Below are 22,674 nucleotides of genomic sequence, written 5' to 3' on the forward strand. Positions count from 1 at the left end.
CATTGCATAGTTAATTCCTTCCTGTTTTCAGAGGATTTATTTGTTCTTATTATAATAAATTTCTACTTTCCAATACCCAGAATTGCCTTCCCCCCCCCCCCCCCGGTGATGTCTATATGCTATAAAACTCCACATGCAGGAACATGACAGATGATTATACAGGTCCTAGAACTTGACAAAAAAATATAATTAATTCCTCTTAACTTCTAAGTGCAAATATAGATAGATAGTTCTAAAAGAAACATTTGTACATGATACACTTTGAAATCTATTGGTTCCTTGGACTCCAGGAAATTTTCAAGAGCATTTCTAAGTTTTCGTGAAAAAATACTAGAGTCCTTCAAAACACTTAATGTTTACCACTGTCACTGCCACTTGTTTTGAATCAAAATAGTTTCAGCGTCCTATCCACCTCTCTCTGTCCATTAGAAGAAGGAGGAAAAAAAATCCCTATCTAGAAGGCTCCCCCACATTGTAGCTCCATATAGCGCAGATATGGTTTTAGGTATATAGACATAAGTCAGGGGGGAGGGGAGAAACACAGAGGATAAGAAAATAAGTCATCATATGCATACAGCTGTCCTAAAAAATGATTCACAAACACCTCATACCTCTAGCAACACTGAACTGTAGATATCTATATTTAAAGGTAAATGTTCTGTTAAAAAAGTACGGAGACCTTTTCATTGCATGCATTTAAGTTTGGAGAGAATTATTGCTACATAAATTTGACTTAGTGGAGAGATTCTGAAATAGCTTCTGAAATTCTTGTTTGTGATGTCTGTATATGTAGCAAAGTGCAGTGCAAGAAACATACATATACTTGCTCCTAAATAGCAGAAAGGTGGAGTGTTGCACATGTAAAGATTAGAAAAAAAGAATGTAACCTAAGTGCTGTGATAACAAGAAGAAAGAATAAAACAATCAGAAAAAAAAAAAAAAAACAAAAAACAGGCAAATGCTTCATTCGAATAACGATGCTATTTCTTAAATATATAATGTTCAAAATACGCTCATTCTTACTCCTTATCCCCTCAATACACTTGCAAGCGGCTGGCAGGACACTCTCTAAGTAAAGCTTCCCGTTCCTCTCTTTGGCGGCCATACCCAACGCTCTGTCACTATAACACAATGCATTAAGCAGCTGGAGGCAAAAAGTCCACATTTCTAACTCACAAAAGGCGATACTCATGTTCTCTTTATTACATGACTGTGTTATTTCCTACTCTTTCAATTTTTCACATTTCCTTTATATACACAAATTAGCCGTATTTATTAACAGGAAGTCAACAGCATTACAAACTTATTTTATTTATATTAAAAACAATGAAATAATCATCCAGAATCTACTTTGAAGCATAATTTTAAAGAAAAACCAAACAACGTTTAACAGCTTTAAAATTAGCAAACAAAAAAATTTTTTGTTTGTTTGCAGTGCAACAACATCTGTCTCTGGCAGTTACTGCTTCCTCACTTACAAGTGCCCAAAGGCACGTATGTGCAAGCCGTTTTAACACATGCAAGCACATACACACAAGCACATGCACACGCACAATATACAACAAATTGTATCAGTAAAACAACTTATACTTCTTCCTAGCTGCAGTGAGCAAGGCTGCATATTCACCCGACTTCTGAAAGCTGTGGGTTTGATCCTGGCCCCTTTAAAGTCTTCCGTAACAGGAGGAGAGACGCGATGCCCCTGCGCACGCCAAGGCGTCAGTGGTTCCCCCGAGGAGCCCGTCAGGGGCTGCACGGAGCAGCAAGCCGGAGCACTGGCACGGGCAGGTCGTGCGCCGCGCTGCAGTCTCGTTGCCTTGTGCTCTCCCGGCTCAGTCTCCAACAGCCTGGTCACTCCAGAAAATTAACGGAGAGCCATTGGAGTTTAGCAACCATGCCGTTTCTGTTTTACCTGCCTACCTGTTTTGGCACAAAAAGTGCTTTCTGGGCCATTCTTATTATGTAAAAATACACAGTGAATGATTATTTAAATGCTGCTTAACCTCTTGCCTATATTGTTACTTTTTGGCAAGTATCAATTTCTTACCTGGTAGGCTATTTTAATGTAATTCAAAAAAACCCTTTCTCCTCTATCATGCCTTCTTTATCAAATATCTGTAGCTCCATCCTCGTTACAGGAGCAATACCAAAAGCTTTTCTGATACCTGAGTAAAGTCCTTTGCTTCCTCTTTGTTTACTAAATAAATATAGTGAAAAATACTCAAAAAAAACCCTACTAGTCTTCTGAATTTACACATCTTTTAGTGTTATATAAAACTTTTTATATATACTTTTCATCTTTAAAATATTTTCATTATTAAATAACTTCAAGCTTAGCTAACCTGAGGGAATGGCACTTCTGTTAGAAATTCACTGTTTGCACCATTATAAGGTTTCCCTCAACCCTCCCCTCCCATTCTCTAAGAAAAATCTTCTCATTTCTGTATTTTCAGTTTTATTTGTGGAATTACATATTGCATATAAGTGAACCTGCGAGCTGTTACTGGGCAGATAAAGGAGGGAAGAACGAGGGGGTTGGAGAAAGGCTTGGATGCTGCCTGGGTAACGCTAGACGGATGGGTAAGCGGGAGCATGATGGAAGGTGGCAAGTAGGGCTCTGGCTGGAAGCCACTGAGCATCACTTCAAAACCTGAGGACAGGGGTTAAAGGCACCTGAGAAGATTTGAGTGACAGCCTTAAATTCAAGGCAATCTCACATAATTTTTTTCTTTTACACCTAGTTTTTGATAACTCTAGTTAAAATAATAAAAAATTATAATTGGAGGTCTTCTGACTTTTAGAGTGGCTTTATATTTAAATAAAAAATGTATTTAAGATGGCAAACTATCATTTGAACCAAAACAAATTGTAAATCCTCTCTTCTCAGCTAGTGTAAGTCAGGAATAACTGTTGGCTACAGCTAAAGCAAAGTAGGAGCTCTAGAAGGAGGGAAAATAAAGATAGACAGAAACAAAACATAGTCAGCTATGTACACAGGTATATCGTTACATCAGTTGTCCAGCTGTTTGCCTTTTGATTTCCTTCAATACACTGAAGTAACCAAAGTCCAGTGATCCTTAGTACTATAAACTATTTGTTGCTCCAATCTGAAATCTGGAATGAACTAATAAGTAAGTACCCTAGGCTAGAAAGCCTGAAGATGATCATATGGACCATGATTTTCAAAATGTAGAATGGATGCAGCCAAGTCTACGCTACTTGGTCCAGGGACCAGGCCTCACTCTCCCACAGAGGTAAGAAAGACCATCTTTTACATGTGCACAGATTACTTCTCATGAAGTTGCTAAGAGTAGTACCCTTGGCCTTCAGAATATAAAAGTATCTGAATTCTTTAGAAGGTGAAAAACCAAAGTGGTATGTACTGGAGAATATACTGTTAATAAGAGTAATATAATTTTATCCTTGTATACTTGAAAATATTATTGAATGATCAAAATTATACAGTGATGTTAGGCCCAGCTAATTAACTAACACACTAGGAAATAAAGTCATCTGCCAGGTTACTGTAGTTCTCACCTGCCAGATTACTGTAGTTCTCAGAATGCATATTTGAACATAATTATAATGTTTGAATCTCCCTAAAGTCTGGTACGATAATAATAACTAATATACTTTGCCCTTTTAATAATTAATACATTTTGCCTTTTTAATGCTTTCCTTGAAAATATATTTAAACCTCATATAAGTATTAATGACTTTAACCTCACAATGCATTTATGATATCACTAATGATAATTAACTGTAGAAAAACATACAGAATATTTGCTGTAGATCTGAATTTGAAATGTGTACTTCCTTACTCTCGTATAAATTACATGCTTTTAACTATCAGCAAATATGCTTCAAAGTAAATTATCTATACAAGTAACAAATAGAAATAGCAGAATTTTTCTGCTCTTCCTGTTGAAAAATTGGGGAAATAGTCATACATTTTCTCCTGAAATACACAGCTGGATGCAACAGAACTAGTGGAGAAGTAAAATAAAGGACTACGCGTTCATGGAAATTGAAAGGTCTTTGGTTACTTGTTACTACTGTAACACAGCAAACAATAAGCTGGAGACAAGTGCAGTGGATATTTCCAAGTCTTTTTAAATGGCTTAATCTCCTCCCTCCTCTCCCGCAGTGAGGCAGTGGTTGTTTATATACTGAAATCAGAAGGTGATTGTAAGAAATGTGGAAATGAAACGTAATAATATGCTTTTTCAAAACCTATCAGTCTAAGTCAGAAGATGCAAAGGCTTTGATTAGACAATTAGCAAAGAAAAGAATATTTTTTATATATGTGTATATAATTTGTTAATAGAAAACAAGAAGGAAATGTAAAAAGTGCTATGGTAGAAAAGAGAATGTAGTGCTGGGAATAGGTGGAAACAGCACTAATGAGGGAACGAACAACAAAAAAATGGGGAAAAAGCCACGTAATAGCAGCTATAAATGCTATCTGAAGAGAAAGACAAAAAGACAACCACAGGTAGAGATGATAGGCTAACTGTCGGCTATCCAGCCTGTAGATCAGATGTAAACCCAGAGGGAGGTTACATCATTATGAAGTGTGCATTGGCATCCCTAGTACAGAAGCTGAAAAGACCAGCTAGGAAGGATGACAGCTATTAGAAATGCTAAGAGATCAGTGCTGCTGAGACAGTAATTCATAGACAAAGTTGCTTAGCCCGGAAGATACTGAGTGAGGAATGATTAGAGAATAACTAGGCTAGAACAGATGAATAGAAAAACATAACCTAATAAAAGAACAGATGTGAGCATTAAAAAAAAAAAAAAAAAAAAAAAAAAACGGGGGGAGAGGGGTGGAGAGGGAAAAAAAAGGGAAAAAAAGGAAGGAAAAAAAAAAAAAAAAAAAAAAAGCCCTCTGGCCTAAATAGGAGAGACTTCTGAAAGATTGCCTAAAAGATGTCAACAGATAGAATCCACAGGAAAAGTCATACAGAAGCAAATAGACTCATCTGCAGCTCTGAAAAGAAGGCTTCAAATGAACAAAAAGAGATAGACATATGAAGAATATAATGGGCAGAAGATTATAATCAAAACTGGAAGAGTATTCTGAGTCATAACTTTGAGAGTCAGGAAGAAAAAAGTGAAAGAGGATAAAGTATCTGGTAATCTATACAAAGACTTCAGGGGAGCAAGATGCCTTCTAGGCTGTCAACCTAAATGCAAGATCCTGAAGTTGGCCCATTTATCTCTGCCTTTACCATGATTAAGGAGCAGTAGAAGAAAGATGAACAGAGCAACAAAGAACTTACAGGCCTTTGTCAAGACACTATAATTGATAATAGAAATAGCCAACATTTTCAGGTATCTATCTAGCTAATATCACAGCCTGAGGCAGAATTTGAAAACCGTTCTTTCTTGTCTGAAAGAGACTGGCATATGGCTGCATCATGGTTTGATATCTTAAGGGGAGTCAGGTATAATATTAATAGTCTTTTTCTTACCTCCTGGCCCTCTTTGCTATAGTTCATAATGCAGGACATTTTAGGATGGAGCAAACCCTGTACTCCAAGAGGCATACAGATTTCAATAATTTCAAGCTGATGTTTCTTGCACATTTTTGCTACTTGTGCACTTCTTTTGCTGCAGTTGGTAAAGAAGGCAGGACATTAGGTAATAACAGTCTTTTATGAATTGGGAAAGAAAATACTGGTGATTAAAAGTGGTTTATGAATTTACTTGGATATTAAGTAACAGATGCATGATGGAATGCTGATGAATGATATACGCAATCTTGCTTACAACTGTAAAATCGAGTGTATGAAGAACAGTTCTGAACACTAGCTACTGTTACACAGTATGCCTTTATACGGCGTAGGCTGCCTCTAGGTAGCTCTAATTGCAGTGAAGAATATGAGTAAGTTTGCATGGTAACAGGGCTACCTTCTTTCTGGTATTCAGATGCATTCATTTAGAGCTAATGTGAATATCTCAGCAAGTGCTTGCAGCACAAATGTGTCCAAATACATAAAATAGTTGAAAAACTGAAAAATAGTTGGCTATTTTTTTGAGAACTCTTAGAAAAGATGAGATTGCACCCATTGAAACAGTCACATTCAGTATTGGGATTGAAAGTGCAAGCAAGAAATTATAGCAGAGGCCTTGAGAACATAATAACAGAATGATACTAGAAGCCTCAAAGGTATTTCATATTAGTGGTCAAATTATGGACTGACCTGCTTTTAAGACATAACAAAAAAAAAGAAGGAAAAAAAAAAAAAAAAGAAAAAAAAAAAAAAAAGAAGAAGAACAAATAGCCAGCATATGTAACACGTTCCATTTATGGTGAAAATGCAGAGGCAATAACAAGATGGTATAAAAGACAGTCATAGCCCCTACAAGAACTGGAACAAACACAGAACAAAATGAATTGTACCAATGTTGTCTCTCCCAGATAAGGGCATTGTATCTGATCCACACTGTTATTTATCTGCAGTGAGCCATCTCTCACCTTTGGTAGGGAGATGCTTTTTGATTAGCCATTCACCGCATTTTGCAATTGCCACTTAGCAATCATATTATCCTTTACTATATAATTGGTTTAAATAAATAGAATTTTAAAGAGCAATGTGTGTGCTATCACGTCTTGTGCTCCAGCTTTCCCACATAAGGTGACTGATAATGCAAGACTGAGTAAAACTTGGATGTACCAACAGCAGCAGAAGTGCAAGATACTCTATAAGCATATAGGTATATTTTTAGTGGATAATTCTGTATAGTGCAATGCCATACTATGTTGGTATTGCTGGACTAGATAGTGAAAATGGTATAGTCCTGTTAGCACAGTTCTCTTTACAGAATAATAAACCTGCTATCTAATAGCGCAGGAAAGTGCCATACTAATTGGGCTATATTATTTCTCTTTCTTGTACCCATATACAAGTCAATATATCAATTTTTATCAATATATCCTAAACTCTGCTTAATATTTTCAGACACCTGTTTAAAAAATGCATGTTTCTGTATGCTCACAGAGGTGAGTACCACAGGGGACATATACAAAGTGACAGTACAATTACAGCCAAGACTGTAATTTCTGTTTACTTTCCTTACATCAATCATTCTGAAACCTTCCTAGCCCATGGCCAACTGTAACAGGCAAGAAATAGTATATGACAACATTATAATTAAAATACAGTTGTCTCGGGAGAACAATGCATATAGGAATGCAAAATCTCCTTTTTTCTATTTTCCTTTTGTGGGCAGGTGTGGTTGCCTTTACACAAGTAATTTTTGATTTTCATTTTCCCTAAACTTATTACATAATGTTTCCATACTAAAAGCACTTGAATATTATGATGCTTGAAAAAAAATCTAAATTACTAATTTTTAAAATATTTTATAATTAATTGTAGAATAGTACATTTAGTTGGAATATAAATACATGAAGATTTTCTGATATATCAATTTCAAATTAATTATATTTAGTAATTATACATAGTTTTTATGCAGCTGTGCAAGATACCAGATTAACACTCTAAGCACATCCAAGATATTTTGGTCTTTACCCATCAGTTCTGTGTTTTCGATATTTTTCTTATCATCTTTCTTATCTCTTATTTTTTTGTTGCTATTGCTGCTGCTGCTACTGTTGCTGCAGTGCAGCACTTTCAAAATTTGTGTATCTTTGTGGACATACAGATACATAAGAACCTAGCACCCTGAATATAATCATATTATAGGTATCTGAAAATGTTTAAGAAAAATATCTTCTTTATGTAATTGAGATTGGGAAAATTAGGAGTCAGTAAGTTAAAACTGAACATTATATAATATTATAACATCGAATGAAAGACAATAAATCACTTTGTGAAAACTTTCCAAGAATATTTTAAGAAATGCCTACTGAGATTTACGTTTAGAAAGAATATGAGGAGCAGAGTGGAAGCTCTAAGATGTCTTTTTCAGTCCTACTGTAATCTTGCCTTGTGCCTTTTTCTCTAGAAAATGCAGTGGTGCTCTTACAAAAAGCTCAGTTAAAATTGTATACATTTACTGAAATGTGGTTCAAGAAAAGCTATCAGTGAACGAATAAACCTATACTACATTTTTGTTCTTAACAGTTAATAATAGAGAAGCTTTTTCAATTATCCTCTTTAAGGGGACTAAGTTGACTGGACTCCAGCATAACCCTATGAAATCATCTAATACATTTCTGTTTTCTTTTCTTTTTTCTTAGTACTAAGAACTAACTCCAACTGAGTGTTGGAACTTTTTAACAATTCAATCACAAATAACAAGGAGATTGAAACACTATCCTATAAGGAATAGAAAATTATTAGTATTATATTTCCATACATTGCTGTAGAGTTTTGCAGAGTCATTATCTTTTAGTAATTGTGTGCCTTTGGGGTTTTAAACATTATTAAAACTACTGTTTATATGTTTTACGCTTTTCAAAATACTTCCTGAAGACTGTTTGCCCTAATTAATGATACCTCAAATTGCAAAATGTGATTGTGATTGAATCTGACTAGTTGGCATGATGCTGACCACAACTTTGTAGGTAAGATAGATAAGAATAAATCATGTTAGCTTCATGTTAGCAATTCTGACACAGGTATCAAATACTGTTTAGCTTAGTTACACTTACCACGTAGTCATGGTCAGCAAATTGTAAACTAATTCAGTTCTCACAAATGTTCAGTCTATGTAGAGTGTCCTAATGAAGAAGAGCCTTGGAAGGCTATGGTACACATTCAAGCAAAAATTATCTTAGCTCCATCAGAGCCCCCTGGTCTCCAGTTGGTGTTACACAGGTCTTCGCTTTTGAGGGAAGATATCACCATCAATCTATTCATACCAAGAACTAGATAAATCAAGGAATGACAGGGGTTTCACTAGTGTAAATTTTTAGCTAATCATTTTGCCTCATCTACTCAATCCTTAGCAACAGAACCATCAACAAAGAGATGAATAACATGTAGGGCTCATCCCTACGAACCAAAAATAAAGTGAAAATAAAGGAAAGATGAACTCAAAAAGTTGATCTTTATGCTGCCATTCATGAATAAGTTAAGAGAAGAACTGAAAGCAAAACAGGATTTCTCTATAAATTCAAAAAATGAATGTAAAGAGGAGAATAAAGGGGACGTCTACATGCATCAACAGTACTTGAATTTAAGAAGAAGGAAAAAAAAAATGTCCTCAGCCGCAGAATGAATGAAAGAGGAGACAATCAATGCTTATCGCCACTAGGGACCTTTAGTGAAAATGAAAGGAAAAATTCACTGAGCTTTTGACAAGCTAACTCACTGATCTTATTCTAGCAGTTCTTATGGTGGAGGATGATTCACCATTAATTGCTATCTATTTATACATATATATTCCAAATCACTACGAATGAATATTTTACACGTTCTAAGTAGAAATGCTCTCAAATCACAAAATCTGTTTCTGGATTCAATTCTAGTATTTGAACAGATATAGCAAAATCTAAAAATATTTAATTCATGAACTAAAATTCTGAATGTGATTTTACTGAGGATGGGGAAATTATTCTTCAAGTAACATACTTAGAGCAGATACTTAAGCCTCAATATAAGTACTCACCCACTACTGACATTTCAGGAACACTAGCAGTATAAATTTCTTCTGGAAATGTTGGTTCATTATCATTGATGTCATGGATTTTGATGACAAACTCAGATTCAGGTTCCACTGGTCTCAGAGTTCTTCTATTTATAGCTTGGGCACGCAGGGTGTAAAAGGCTTTCTCTTCCCTGTCAATTCTCCGAGTGGCGTGAATGTCACCAGTTTTCTCATCAATAATAAAAAGAGTACCAGCCCCATCTCCTGACAAAATATATTTGAGGGACCCATCTCCCTTGTCCTGGTCGGAATGAAGCTGAAATGAAAAACAGAGAAAGAAAAATATAGTACTTTATTTAGAAGAAACAAAAGATTTTTCTGATTATTTATCATTTTTATATATCTAATCATTCTGCATGCAACAAGCAAGATTAATACCAACAAACCAATCACGTTCAGTCCCCATTGATTTGCAGTCTTGGTGTTATACTGAGGCATCTTTTTACTAATTTAACTCCAAGAATCTTTTAGCTTGACTGCTGTGGCAGATTTTAGTCTTGCGGCAACACCTGTTCTCTGCTAGGAAACCTTTGCACCACAAATCTTAAAGAAAAGTTTTATGTTAATGCTGACCTTTTCCTTCCTTGAAGAAATCCTATTAAAAATTCACAACCTGCTGTGTTAGCTGTAAGTTCACTACACAGATAAAGGACATGGCAGGATACATGATGACTTAGGAAAATAGAACAACTGGTTCCATGTCATACTAATTTTAAATTTTTTATTTCATATTATTTACATTTCCCTAAATTAGAGAACATTTCAGTTGGAGTCATTATCACTTCCACTCCATCTACTAGTATAAATAGTCTACAGGAAAGAAAAGGATTTATTAAGCATTCAGTATTGATTTAATACCCATTATCTAAGTAATATAATGCACATCTTGCACTGCTAATGACCTTTAGTACTGGACCATCCATAATGAAAAATATATTCCGTTATATTGCTTTTTTTAAGTACAGTAATGTGGTTGGCTCATTCAGTCCTTTGGATACACTTACTATTACTTCTCTCATCACCTTTTTACAAAGTTCCTTGCAAGCTCATTGATTTCATAACTAACTGAAAGAATCTGGCATTTAGATTTATTTTCAGATGGAAATGTATACTTTATTTTGTGATTCAGCAGAAGGGTCATATCATGTAGAATTTCTAATTAATTTTTAAGAACTTTCTGAATATTCCTGATTTTATGCTTACAATAATAAGGAAAGCATTTTATAGCATATGAACAACCTATGCAGATATATGAAAACAATACAGATTATTAAGTAACTATTCAAAAGCCTATAGTGCTAGTGCTATATAGAAAAAAATAACCATTAGATTTATGAGTGATGTAATTACTGTTGACAACTATTTAGTGTTAGCAGTTTTATTTTGTTAATCATGTAAAGTATGCTTAACTTTCATTAGTACACCTACATGTATAAAAGTGAAAAATAATACAGAATATAAGCAGAAACACTGATAGATATAAAACTTCTAACTTGAGCCTGCATTATTTTCAACATTTCTGTGTAAGCACAAAAATTAAGTGCAAATATAAAGATTGTTCTTAAAAATCCAAGACAAAAAGTATTTGAATGTTCCAGAAAGTTTAAGATAAAACTAGGGCATCCTTTTTCCTTTCTGGCATTCTGAACATAGTTATTTGAACACACGTTAACAGTGTCACATAGAATTATATGAAGATCACATCTAGTCCTCTGGCAGGTTTTTGTTAGTTCAAGGTCCTACTTCAGGTTATGGAAAACATCAGAGGCGTAGGTCAGTATAAATCTCTCTCTTAGCACATATTCATAGACATTTTTCTCTTTGTGCTGCCTTTGTGCTTACCTACAAAAGCACCTATTTTAAACTGGTATCAGAAGCAGAATATTAAACTAGGGGGCCTATTAGGTTTTTGAACGTAGCATTTCCCTGGCTTGTGTGTTGAAACCCAAACATACAGTGGCATGGTGAAGCTGAAGCCAAACAGTAACTTCTCTGCTGTGATGCATTTTCAGACACTGAATGTTTCCTAGGCAATCACAAGGCGTAGAATAGTTCATGCAGGACCTTGGACTAAATTCTTCATTATGGAAAGTTAGGAAACTATCATTCTAGACTCGCTTTTTTATATAAAGGTTTTCCTATTTTATTTCAATTCAGAAACAAATCTTGAGAATCACTGCAAATATTTAACAAAGAATGACAAAGTAAACTTTGATTACATTAAATATAAACTACACAGTGTACACGTACAAAATACACATTATCTTTCTGCTTTTTTTATGAAGAACACAAAAAGAGTAGCAAGGCAGCAGCAAAAGAAATCTCTTGTAAGTAAATCCTGTTCGTTCTTTTCCTTCCACGTCTCTTACTGACTCGAAACTGAACTCACTACCCTTTTGGCAACTAGCTTATTGTGAATTTTCATCCTTCCTACTCTTTTCCCACAGTCCGTTATAGTTGTATTCTTTCATCCTTTAATTAGAGAATTAATATTTTTTAAAAAAGATTGGAGACTGTGGACTATTTTATACTGTTCTTCAGTGTAGCTAGTCCTCAAAAGCATAGGAGATGTTATCTTCTCCTGGGTTTCCCAGGATATCATCTTATCTTCAAAAGCATTTTGGTACCAAGAACTCATTGGTAGCCTTGGACCACTAGATACAATATTGTCATGGCAGTGTGGTGAAGGACAACTATAGGAGGCTGCTTTTCCTTGGGCATCTGCATGTGAAATACAAAATCAGGGCTCTGTTAAGTGAGAAAGACTGAGGCAAGGTAAAAAATTTTCCTCAGATGGGAACATTGCAATATTCTCATACGCTTTCCAAGGTTAGGTCTGATGTTACAAGTTCTCACAAACTCAGACCAGATGGCCATGTTAATAACAATAAATTGAGGCTGCAGTGCCAGTTCTTTAACTCTGAAATCAGGTAGCAGACTCTGGCAATACCCACTCTAACACATTTTCAGTCACTGGGATAGTATGGGCCCATGCAAACTGTTATGGGGAATAGTCTCCGGCCCAAGTTAACTCTCAAATCACACAAAGAAGCTGTTTGGGAGGGCAGTATTTAGCAAAAACATGCCAGAGACTTGTCTAATAATTTAACAATCTAGATGATCACTTTCCAGTGCCTGGGAATAATGCAGAAGCACAGACACAGCACAGTGAACAGAACAGAAATAAATCTAAAAGCAGAAGAAAACCTCTACCTTACAAAGTATGAAGCTTTTAGACAATTATATTTAGAACCAATTCAGGATATAAAGATCTTTCAACATACTTATTTGTCTAATGTGTAATCAATGTTGATAATTTTTTTTTTTATATATCTTATCCTGTAGCTCTCTGTAGGTCAAAAATGTTTACTAGGCTGATAAAAATAAACAATTTTGAGACATCCATATAATGGCTTTTGGGAAAGAGATAGTTACATTTTAGAATAACATATTATACAAAATATCATCCTGCACAGTTTAGAAGAACACTTTAAACTATAATACTTTGCCTTTTTAAATTACATTTTCTAAAAATTGTTGATCATTCCACTTCTGATTAGTAATTCAATTTCTAATTTAAGTATTCACATACATATAACAGTCCTCTGTTATTTCAGAAGAGCTTCGAATTTAGAATGACATCTCAGAGGGCCTCTTTGGAAGCCCAGCAACTGCAAAGTCATAAATGCTATGGACAAGAATCCCAGAGATAATTAAAGGAGTGAAAACAAAAGCTTTCTAATTGATATATATAATATATACACACAAACACACATATATATTAGCAGTAATACATATATACATATATAACATAACATATATATCTGCTAAATATACGCGCACACACACACACATATATATATATAATTATAAATAAACAAGAAAACAGAGTATCTCTCCTTTCATTTTGTTCGTTCAATCCGAAAGTTGTCAGAGGAATCAGTGTGGCTACAGATGGCCATGTGTGCATGATGGCCCTAAACACTAAATCTTTTACTCAGCTCTGAAACGGATGAATATTATGTCAGGGAGCATAGCAACGTTTCATCATTTTACTCTAGTATAAATTTCTCTGCTACTTTTAATATTAAGTGTTTTCTATAGTTTTTTTTTTTTTTTTTTTTTTTTTTTTGGCTAATGGGCATCTATGATTCAGGTCAGCTAAGCTGAGAAATGGAGAGATATCTATTTCATTTGCATTTTTTTTATATAAAATGATCAGCAGTAAAGATGTGGTTTTGTTTTCATATCTTTGCTGATATTTTGCAGACTCTTGTTTCAGTGAATTTCTTGCTTCTCCACAAAAATATTTCCTTTCTCAGCTGTCAGCAGTATATGTATTTTACATATACTTTATTTCACTGTATAGAAAATAAGAATATCCATTGGTTTTATTTTATATAGCCCTGATTTATTATATAACAATTGCAACTACTGTGTACCACATTTTTGCATATTTGGTCATCTACCTAAACTGTTGGTGAGACTCCTAAATTAAGAAGGATTTCATAAGAATTATAAAGGACAATATTGCTAAACAGAAGATAATGAGCATGAGACAACATTTAAGGGGGTAGAGAAGTGGAGTGTTACATAAATACTTAAAATAGAAATTTAATTACAAATCCAAAATAGAGGGGGAAAAAAAAAGGAAGTTTAAAAAGATGGAAAATGTTTGGCTTCAATTACAATAAAAGTAGACTTATCAGATGTATTACCTTCTTCAATGTGAATACAGCCATAAATACAATTAGTTAATGAAAAAATGCTATGAGCAAGTTCAACTCAGTATCTGTTTCAATCTGTAAAAGATTTTTCAGAAGATTTTAGATTAACAACATAATAGCTCTACTCTATAAATGGCTTGAAAAATTACATTGTGGGAATTCTATGTTAATTGTCTTCCAAGGAGTCAGATTAAATCTATTACAAGAGATTTTTTTTGCTACCAATTCAAGCCAACTCTGAAAGCTCCTAATGAAATATAAAGGTTATGAACTTTTCTGTAATATTTATTAGCATAAAAAGTGCTAATCCTATTTCCATCAAAAAAGCCAGAAGATGCCGCTGTGAAAAACAGAGAGCAGAGCACGTTAGTCAGACTCATTTTGACATATAAACTACCTCTGGAACTTGAAATGACTTACAGCAAATCCAGATAAAAAGACTTTAAGATTTGCAACACCTCTTTCTAGTTGAATTTCTGATGCAGAAGTCATTTTATGAATTTTCAATGATTGATATATGTATAACTAGAGATTAGAGTATGACTGCACTAACAAACCTGTCTTTAGTCTGAATTCTTGCTTTAGGCGTTAATACAGTTAAAAACAATTTTTGTCTTATTGTATTACAGTATAATACAAAAGAGACTCCACTGTGTGGTTTACATTCTTTTTGCATTCTTCACCAAATGACAGACTACTCCATTATTACCTCAGTAGATGCATTTTTACTCTCTTACTTTGTACTAAAGTCATTTTTGTTTCTATAATCTGGAAAATGTTTTTTCAAACTTCCTTCTGCAATACATATTTTAATCTGAGTATCACAACAGCAATGAGACTTCAGTACACTCCTGAATTATTTAAAAGTACTGAATTTCCCCTCATTTTGAGGACTAGTGTCAAGGGCAGTGTGATGTACTAGCTCTTTTCTATGTGATTGCATTAGTCATGTGAGGCCAGAATACACTTGTGGAAGCATTCACAATTTTGCTCTAGTTTTCTACAGTACGCATTATAATACCATCTTTACTGGGTACCTTGTAGAACAATATTAATACTCTCTCTAAAAATAATATCAAAAGGAAGGTTGATTTTTTAAATAAAATCCAGAAAACAAGGAAAGCTGAAGAGAATTCAGTTGATATCAACAGAATTGAGAACTGGGAGGAAAGTATCAGTTACACTGGGTATATTTGCTCTGAAATCATCAGAAAAAATTGATACAGAACTCCCAAAATGAACAAATTTATTTTAAACATCATGAAATGAACTAGCAAATAATGTGGTGGTTTAACATTATTTGCACTCGTCCTAAGAGCCTTCATCCTTCACTAGCACTTTTCTTCCCTTTTCTGGAGCATACGGCCTGTGCAGTATTCCCTTTGTTGCCAGATTTAACTGTAACAACTTTGAGACAGGTTTTATTCATTAGAAAGATTTTAATTAATTCACTTTCAGTTAATTCACTTATTTCAATTAATCCTTAAGGTAACATTTAAAGCAACTCTCTTCTGTGATGCAAGATTTCGCACGGTTTTAATGAGACATGCCATATTTAATTTTCTCAGTTATATTGTCAGTTTGCAAGTTTTGGGCTACTGTGTGATATTTAAAAAAGAGGTAGAAAGGAAAAATGCACATCTCAGTAAGAAAATTTTTGTAAGACTAAGAAAGATAAAGGGGGAACAAAGTGAAAAGGAGGCATAACAAGTACTGCAAGATGAGGAGAGCTCTGAAATTCTCTTACTTGCTGAGAAAAAAGTGACAAACAAAAATGAAAAACTCTGCTCTGCTTTGCATTTTCAAGTTAAATTCATTTACATCAACCTGATTCATTAGTCAAATGAAATAATAAAACCATCGTCTCCAGTTCTGTGAAGAAAAAATAATAGTTTCTTGCTGTTCAAGATTATTTGCTCCCACTTCTCTTTTAAAGCAGTTCAAACAAGTAATATTGTTAGGATTCCTTTACACATCACGAGTGAGACAGTAGCTATCACAGGATCAGGAATATGGTTTTCCAAGCCCCATACGATCGTCATGGCCAAGTGATATCATCCTCAAGCTCCACGAACAGGGCATACAGCAGAGGTGTTTCTTCATCCCTCGATTTGCACCTTTTCCACACAATCACAGCTTTCACCTGTACAAAAGGGAGCGTTCACACTCCGGAGAAGGGCAGGTGGGCTTGTTGCTGACACTATCTCCTAGCATTTCTGCCGAGAAAGGCAGTTTCCTTTTCTATGACATGTTGCACTAGCATCAGAGGTTCTTTCGTAGGTGCACTGGGTCAGCATGCAGCTAACCAGCCTGCCCCCTTCCCATCCTTAGCTGACATTCGGAGTGCGAGGCAAGGAAGCTGCAGCTTCATTAGACTGCCCCAGCTTCCGCTGCAGAAGACCCACAGGCACTGAGCTGCTGTAAACTAGAGACTAATGGAACTTCATACACCAAAGAGCTCTCGCAGGAGCCAATATGTATTTTCCCTTCCAAACTTATCATAACAAATATTGTCCCTACATCGGCTGTGGATTGAAAGTACAGAGCTGGCACTGAAGCTGCAGTGTTCTTGTTTACTGGCTCTTTGGCCTTACGCCTCCTATAAATGACTAGATATAAATAGACAGAAGGGAATTGTTGTGCTAAATATAAAACAATTCTGACCTAAGTCTATGCTTTAAGGTGACCTTCATTAAAGAAGTGGACTAAACAAAGAACCTCCTTTGGTCCTAACCCCTACCCAGCCTGAGGCTGCATGTGCCTGCACTCCTGCTTCCAGTGAGCAATCTCTGTACACCAGTCTTGGCATGGAAATGTACCAAATAAGCGTTTCCTCACACTTTGTTTTTACGCATATATTCTTTGTGTTTTATGCTGTTTGGCATAAAGAACAGCAGCAAAGCTGTACTAAATATTGTGTAAAGAATTAGCTAGTTTCCCAAAAGATCTCTCTTTTCCACCACTGAATTGCCTAGGAAGCCTAATATGCTAAAACAAAACATACCTTTTCATTTACTGAAGTCAGAACAGCCTTTTGCATTTGAAATCTTTTTATTTAATTTCCTCTTTGTTTTGTTTGTTTTGTATTAAGGAAAAATCACCATTAATCCTCATAACTTCTGCATTAGTAACAACAATCAAAGAGCTAATTAAGAAGCAATTTTAGGTAATTTTTTTTAGCTAACAAAAATGTTTTTATTATAACATATATAGCTTCCTAAAGTAGTTTAGGTATTAACCAAATAGCCATTAAAACAACATTAGCTTATTATATATCTTAATAAGATAATTTGCATTGTACATTAACAGCATTATTTTTTTTCTTTCCTTTTTTTTTTTTTTTTTTTTTTTTTGAAACAAATGCAGAACATCATTAACATCAGCACTGCTTAGTTCCTTTTGCCTACTGCTGGCGGCTATATAAAAACATATTAAATAATATAGTCTTTGTTTCCAAATAAAATCACTGTAATACGTAAAATGTTAAGAGCTAAGATCTTCTGCCTCTGTTGTGTTCATTTTCTTCTCATGAATAGTATATACTAAAGCATATGCATCTTCAGGACAGGTATGATTATGAGCAACAACAAATACAACCCAGAGAATTGAGCAACAAAGTAGGCCAGCCAAGGTCTGGCAATAGCCAGTTAAGGTAGAGGGTATACATCAGAAATAGGAATAAAAAACATTGAAAGAAGATTTTAATAGTCTCCAAATCAAAGATATCCATGATAATACAGTATTACAGTTAAATTTAATCCTAAGAAAGGGAGAAGAGAGGAGGAGAGAGAAGAGATATATATTTTTCATAAGTTTCTTTTTGCCTCAAGAAACTAAAGTTGAATGTGAACTGATGCTATATTTAATAAGTTTTCACACAATGAATAACTAAGATGATGTAGATCAATCCTGAATTAATTTGAATCCCACTTAGGTCAATGGGGCTGCTCATGTGATATGTCTAGGACAGACATATTGATATTTTGTAACCCTACAATATATTGTAGGGATATTCAAAGTATTAGAGGCATATTTTGAGAACAGAGGTAGTATGTACATTTCTCAAATTAAACTCACATTTTTATTTGCACATCAAATTTAAGTCATTCATTTCATTAGGTTACAAAATCCATTACTTTAGAGAATAATATTATCAAGAAAAATGCTAACAATAGACCAATTAAGTAGAAAAGACATAATTTAAACCATTATGTACAATTACATAAGAAATTTAACTTAATTTAATTGCTGTTGTATTAAAACCAGGTAGCTATATTTAAAATACAAATTAAATCTTCTCCTACAAATAACAAGCAGCATCTTTTATTCTTCTATGAGACTGTAAGGTATCAAAATAACCAAACTCAGATATAAATCCTGGCAAGGGCCATATGGGACATCATATGTTATGTATATGTATGTATTAGACAGCATCTTCGGCCCAGAAAACTGTATTCCATGTCTACTTTTAAAGGGTACAGAAAGAGCAAGAAGCCCATCTTGATCTCTGCTGCTGCAAATTAAAAACTGTCCTCCATATTAATTACTTTTCCTTGAAGTCTTAATTGCTGTTTTCAATAATGTATTCTGTGTACTACATCACGGATTAAAAATTATGTGAACTGTGGTAGCTGGTCGATCAGCCCAGTCAAAACTTCCATAAAGCCTCTACGCCATTTGCTGGCATTTTCAAGACATCAGAAGCACCGTCTCTCTAAATTCCTACAGAGTACAGGAATACATTCCTGCTTTCTTCTCTATGCGGTAAAAAGAATTCTATGCAGTATTTCCAAGAAAACTTCCTAATCCCACGCTTCTCTTCTTACTGTCTCACTCCTCAGTGGTTCTCTAGCCATTGCATCTATTTTCCTTGGCTTTCACTAGCAAACACACCACTCCGGACAGAGTGAATGGTCTGCCATATAACCCAACCTCCCTGAAGAGATGATCAGGCCATCAGTTTCCTTATCTCCTAACTGCATTATTTATATAGTGGACTCTTTATCCTTTCTGAATGACCTCAGACATCCTGTTGATTGCTGAGATATTTCAAAATTATATCAGAAATCCTCTATGGAGCTGGTATTCTCAGTTGTATCACCATAGGAAAATGCAGCAATGTTCCTGCACAATAGTTCTCATAAGCAACAGATAATTTTAAAGAACAGAAGGAGTGGCAAGTTCTGTGTGATTTTGCAAGTAGTAATTTAATAACACTTTAACAAAGTCCTTTATCTTTCCTGATTCCTTTCCTTCAGAGATGTTTTTATCTGCTATTTAGCTTGTACCCATTTAGCCTCATCTGCTGCTCACTATACTCTATCATTTAAATTTAACATTTCCTAATTACCTGTACTTCATTAATTTTTCCTAAATTTTAATAACCCAGACTAGAGTACCACATAATGCTAACCACCCTTTTTGTTTTCTTCCTAAAAATGGATTCTTTCATGACATTCCCACTCTTTAAATATAAAAAACCCCATTAGAATATCTCTCATTTTTTCTCCATTTTCCTTGTGACATCCTATACAATTATATTCTTCATTTTTTTTCACTCTGCCAAAATGTGATCAGCTGAAGTTTCAATATTGTTTTCCATATATTTCCATTCTGTCATCATTTTATCATTTAATGCTAACTAGATAATTTATAACCATGATTGCCTACACAGTAACAGTTTTTATAAACAGTATTTTATATGTTTATTTTATAAACAGTATTTCTATACTCAGTACAAAATAGCACTTCCAAACCTCTGTATCCACACTATTATGTGTGCTCAAAACACTCATTTTATGAGCAGAAAAAATAAGAATTGAATTTTGCTCGGGGAATCCCACTTCCTGAAGGTCCCATCTGTAATGGGATTAGCAAACATAAATCCAGATACTTGGATATTTTAATCTATGCATATTCTACATCAAATTTCATATCCTCAAGAAAGGATATGCAAAAGTTCTCATTGGAAGATAAGAGTTCACAATACAGAAAGAAGAAAGCTCTATACAACTTTATGTCTCTACATACATAGTGTATTCCTCTAATCACTATGTTCTAGCATATGCCCTCTAAATTATGTATAATTACAAAATCAATTAAATCATTTTAGGAAGAAAACCCTAAAAAGCATTTTCATAATATAAAAGAATTTCTAAATTTAAAGGGAGGAAAAAAGAAAAAGACTCTTCTTTCTCCAGCTGCTTTTGGATGAAGAAGAGAGATAAAGTATTCTTCATGACTTTTTCTCCTGTAACATGTAGCCACTTTAACAAGTACGCAGAATGGCAGTTGTCAACTTCTCCTACAAAGCAGTGGTTCTGCCACTACAGTTTTACTCTGAAATATTTCAAAGCATTAAGTCGAATCACTATTTCGAGGCTTGTTTTCTTATAAATAAATAAATAAATAAATAAATGTAATTTCTACATTAAGAAAGGGAAATGGTTCTTTGGGGAATAAAAATGTATCAGAAATCAACAAAATAATGGAAATGAAGAACAGTACAATTACGCCAAGCCTCATAACAAGAGGAAACTTAATATGCTCATGTCTTTCCACCACTGCATTAAAATACACACGTGGGCAAATTCAAAAGAAAAGTGGCCTGGAAGGAATGAAGAAAAAACCCTGAAGTAGAGAGAGCACTCACCTTTCTGCCTATATGGAAATGATTCAAGAAATGCTAATTCTGCACAGACCTGTGTTGCCTCTAAATCTGGGTAGCCTGATTACAGTGTAGGCTGAGGTGTTGGAAGCAGAAGGCATAGAGAGGATCAGAGCAAGCCAGCAGGAAGGAGCCGGGCATCTGTACAACTAGCAAAAGGTGAATGGAAGAGATCAAGAGAATTGCTATCGAGCACTGACGTTCTGTGTTTAATATTTACATCTTCTTGAAGTATCCTGCATTTTCTTTCTCACAAATTTTAAGGTCCAAGCTACCTAAGTATTAGGGTTAGCAGTTACATCTTTTAGCTATGATTATTCTCCGCAACATTATAGGCTTCAAAAGTATGATATCAAGAACATCCCAGAACGCAGTTTTTCCACCTAGATGGCAGTTGCATGCAGTCAGTTTGGACATGCCTTTTAGCAGACCAAGCCACCTGCTTACACATTAAATATCTTTCTAAGCAATTAGATGTTCCCAGACATGTCAGGTACCTTGCACCTGCATTTCAGCCCAAACTTCCAGGCTGTCAAGAGGGACAAGAACCAAGTCTTTAAGAAGACAACACAAGACTCTGTTGTTAGACTTGAAGAGTCTACAGACCAAAATATAGTCAAAACAGATGGCAACTGTTTCCCATAGTAACTCGGTCTTCCTTTAACCACTCTCAAATACAGTTATGAAAAGATTCAGGAAACAGAAAAAATATAGTTTGAAAAAGTAATAGGGAAAGGACTGAGGGGTTGGAGAATGATGTTTGTTTACTCCTAAGAAAAAAATGCTACTTTGTCCACCAGGGACTACAGATACATTGATTTTATAACTACGTACTACCTTAAAACAGAAGGCATCGATGGGTCTGATAAAACTTACTATCACTGCCTTACTTTTGTGTTCAGCATGCTTTCAATTATCTCCATGGACAAAAACACTTACAAATATAGGGCACGGCTTCCAGCAGGAAGACATTTTAAAAGGGTAAACATCAACTTTAAATTTCTTAGAACTGTCTCCTTCATGGGTATTTTGTTGCAAGTCACAGATTTTCCCTTAGTATTACCCCTGGCTCTTCCTTGTTATCTGTGTATATAGGATATTTAAAAGGTCATCTGCATCTGATTTAAAAAAAAAGAAAAAAGAAAAAAAGAAAGAATAGAAAAGAAAAGAAAAAGCCCCTAAAGCATCTACCTTTGAATTGCTGTTGAAACTTGGCTATTTATAAATTTATCATTTCAAACAAGGTGTAGGTCAAACATTTCTAAAGCTCCCTTTTCTATTATGCTTTTTAATTCCTCCAGTGAATGCATGTACTGTGATGAAGTGGGCTCCACTTCTCCTGAGCTATGACTTTGAATACAAATCGTCTCAGTTTAATCAGTTCTTTCCTTATTGGAATATCTTTTTTTGACAAGCAGATATAATTTTAAAATGGAAAGAGAAATGGAACTGAAAGGAATTGGAAAGTCCAGACTCATCTATTTCTCTGTTTCTTGTACTAGTTTGAAGCATGATGCAATTTTAAAGGCAATGCATAATCATGTGCAAACTCTGAGTTTGGAAACCACCCAAGGGGGCTGTAACTCTCCCGAATGAAGGCAGCAAAATGGATCTTACTGATGACTGTACACCTGATAGAAGGATGCCCAAAGCTTA

At 34.7% G+C, this 22,674-nt stretch overlaps 1 protein-coding gene across 2 annotated transcripts in view; it reads right to left on the reverse strand.

Annotated features, from left to right (window-relative positions):
- Positions 1-22,674, reverse strand: part of CDH10 (cadherin 10) — a 63,106-nt gene that overhangs the window by 29,963 nt on the left and 10,469 nt on the right. For both annotated transcript variants that reach the window (XM_062568004.1, XM_062568002.1), the window contains one exon: positions 9,586-9,880. In XM_062568004.1, coding sequence (XP_062423988.1) covers positions 9,586-9,880 — 295 coding nt within the window. The remainder of the gene's footprint in view (positions 1-9,585; positions 9,881-22,674) is intronic.

This window comes from Rhea pennata, chromosome 2, assembly GCF_028389875.1.
Source record: "Rhea pennata isolate bPtePen1 chromosome 2, bPtePen1.pri, whole genome shotgun sequence".
Taxonomy (NCBI): Eukaryota; Metazoa; Chordata; class Aves; order Rheiformes; family Rheidae; genus Rhea; species Rhea pennata.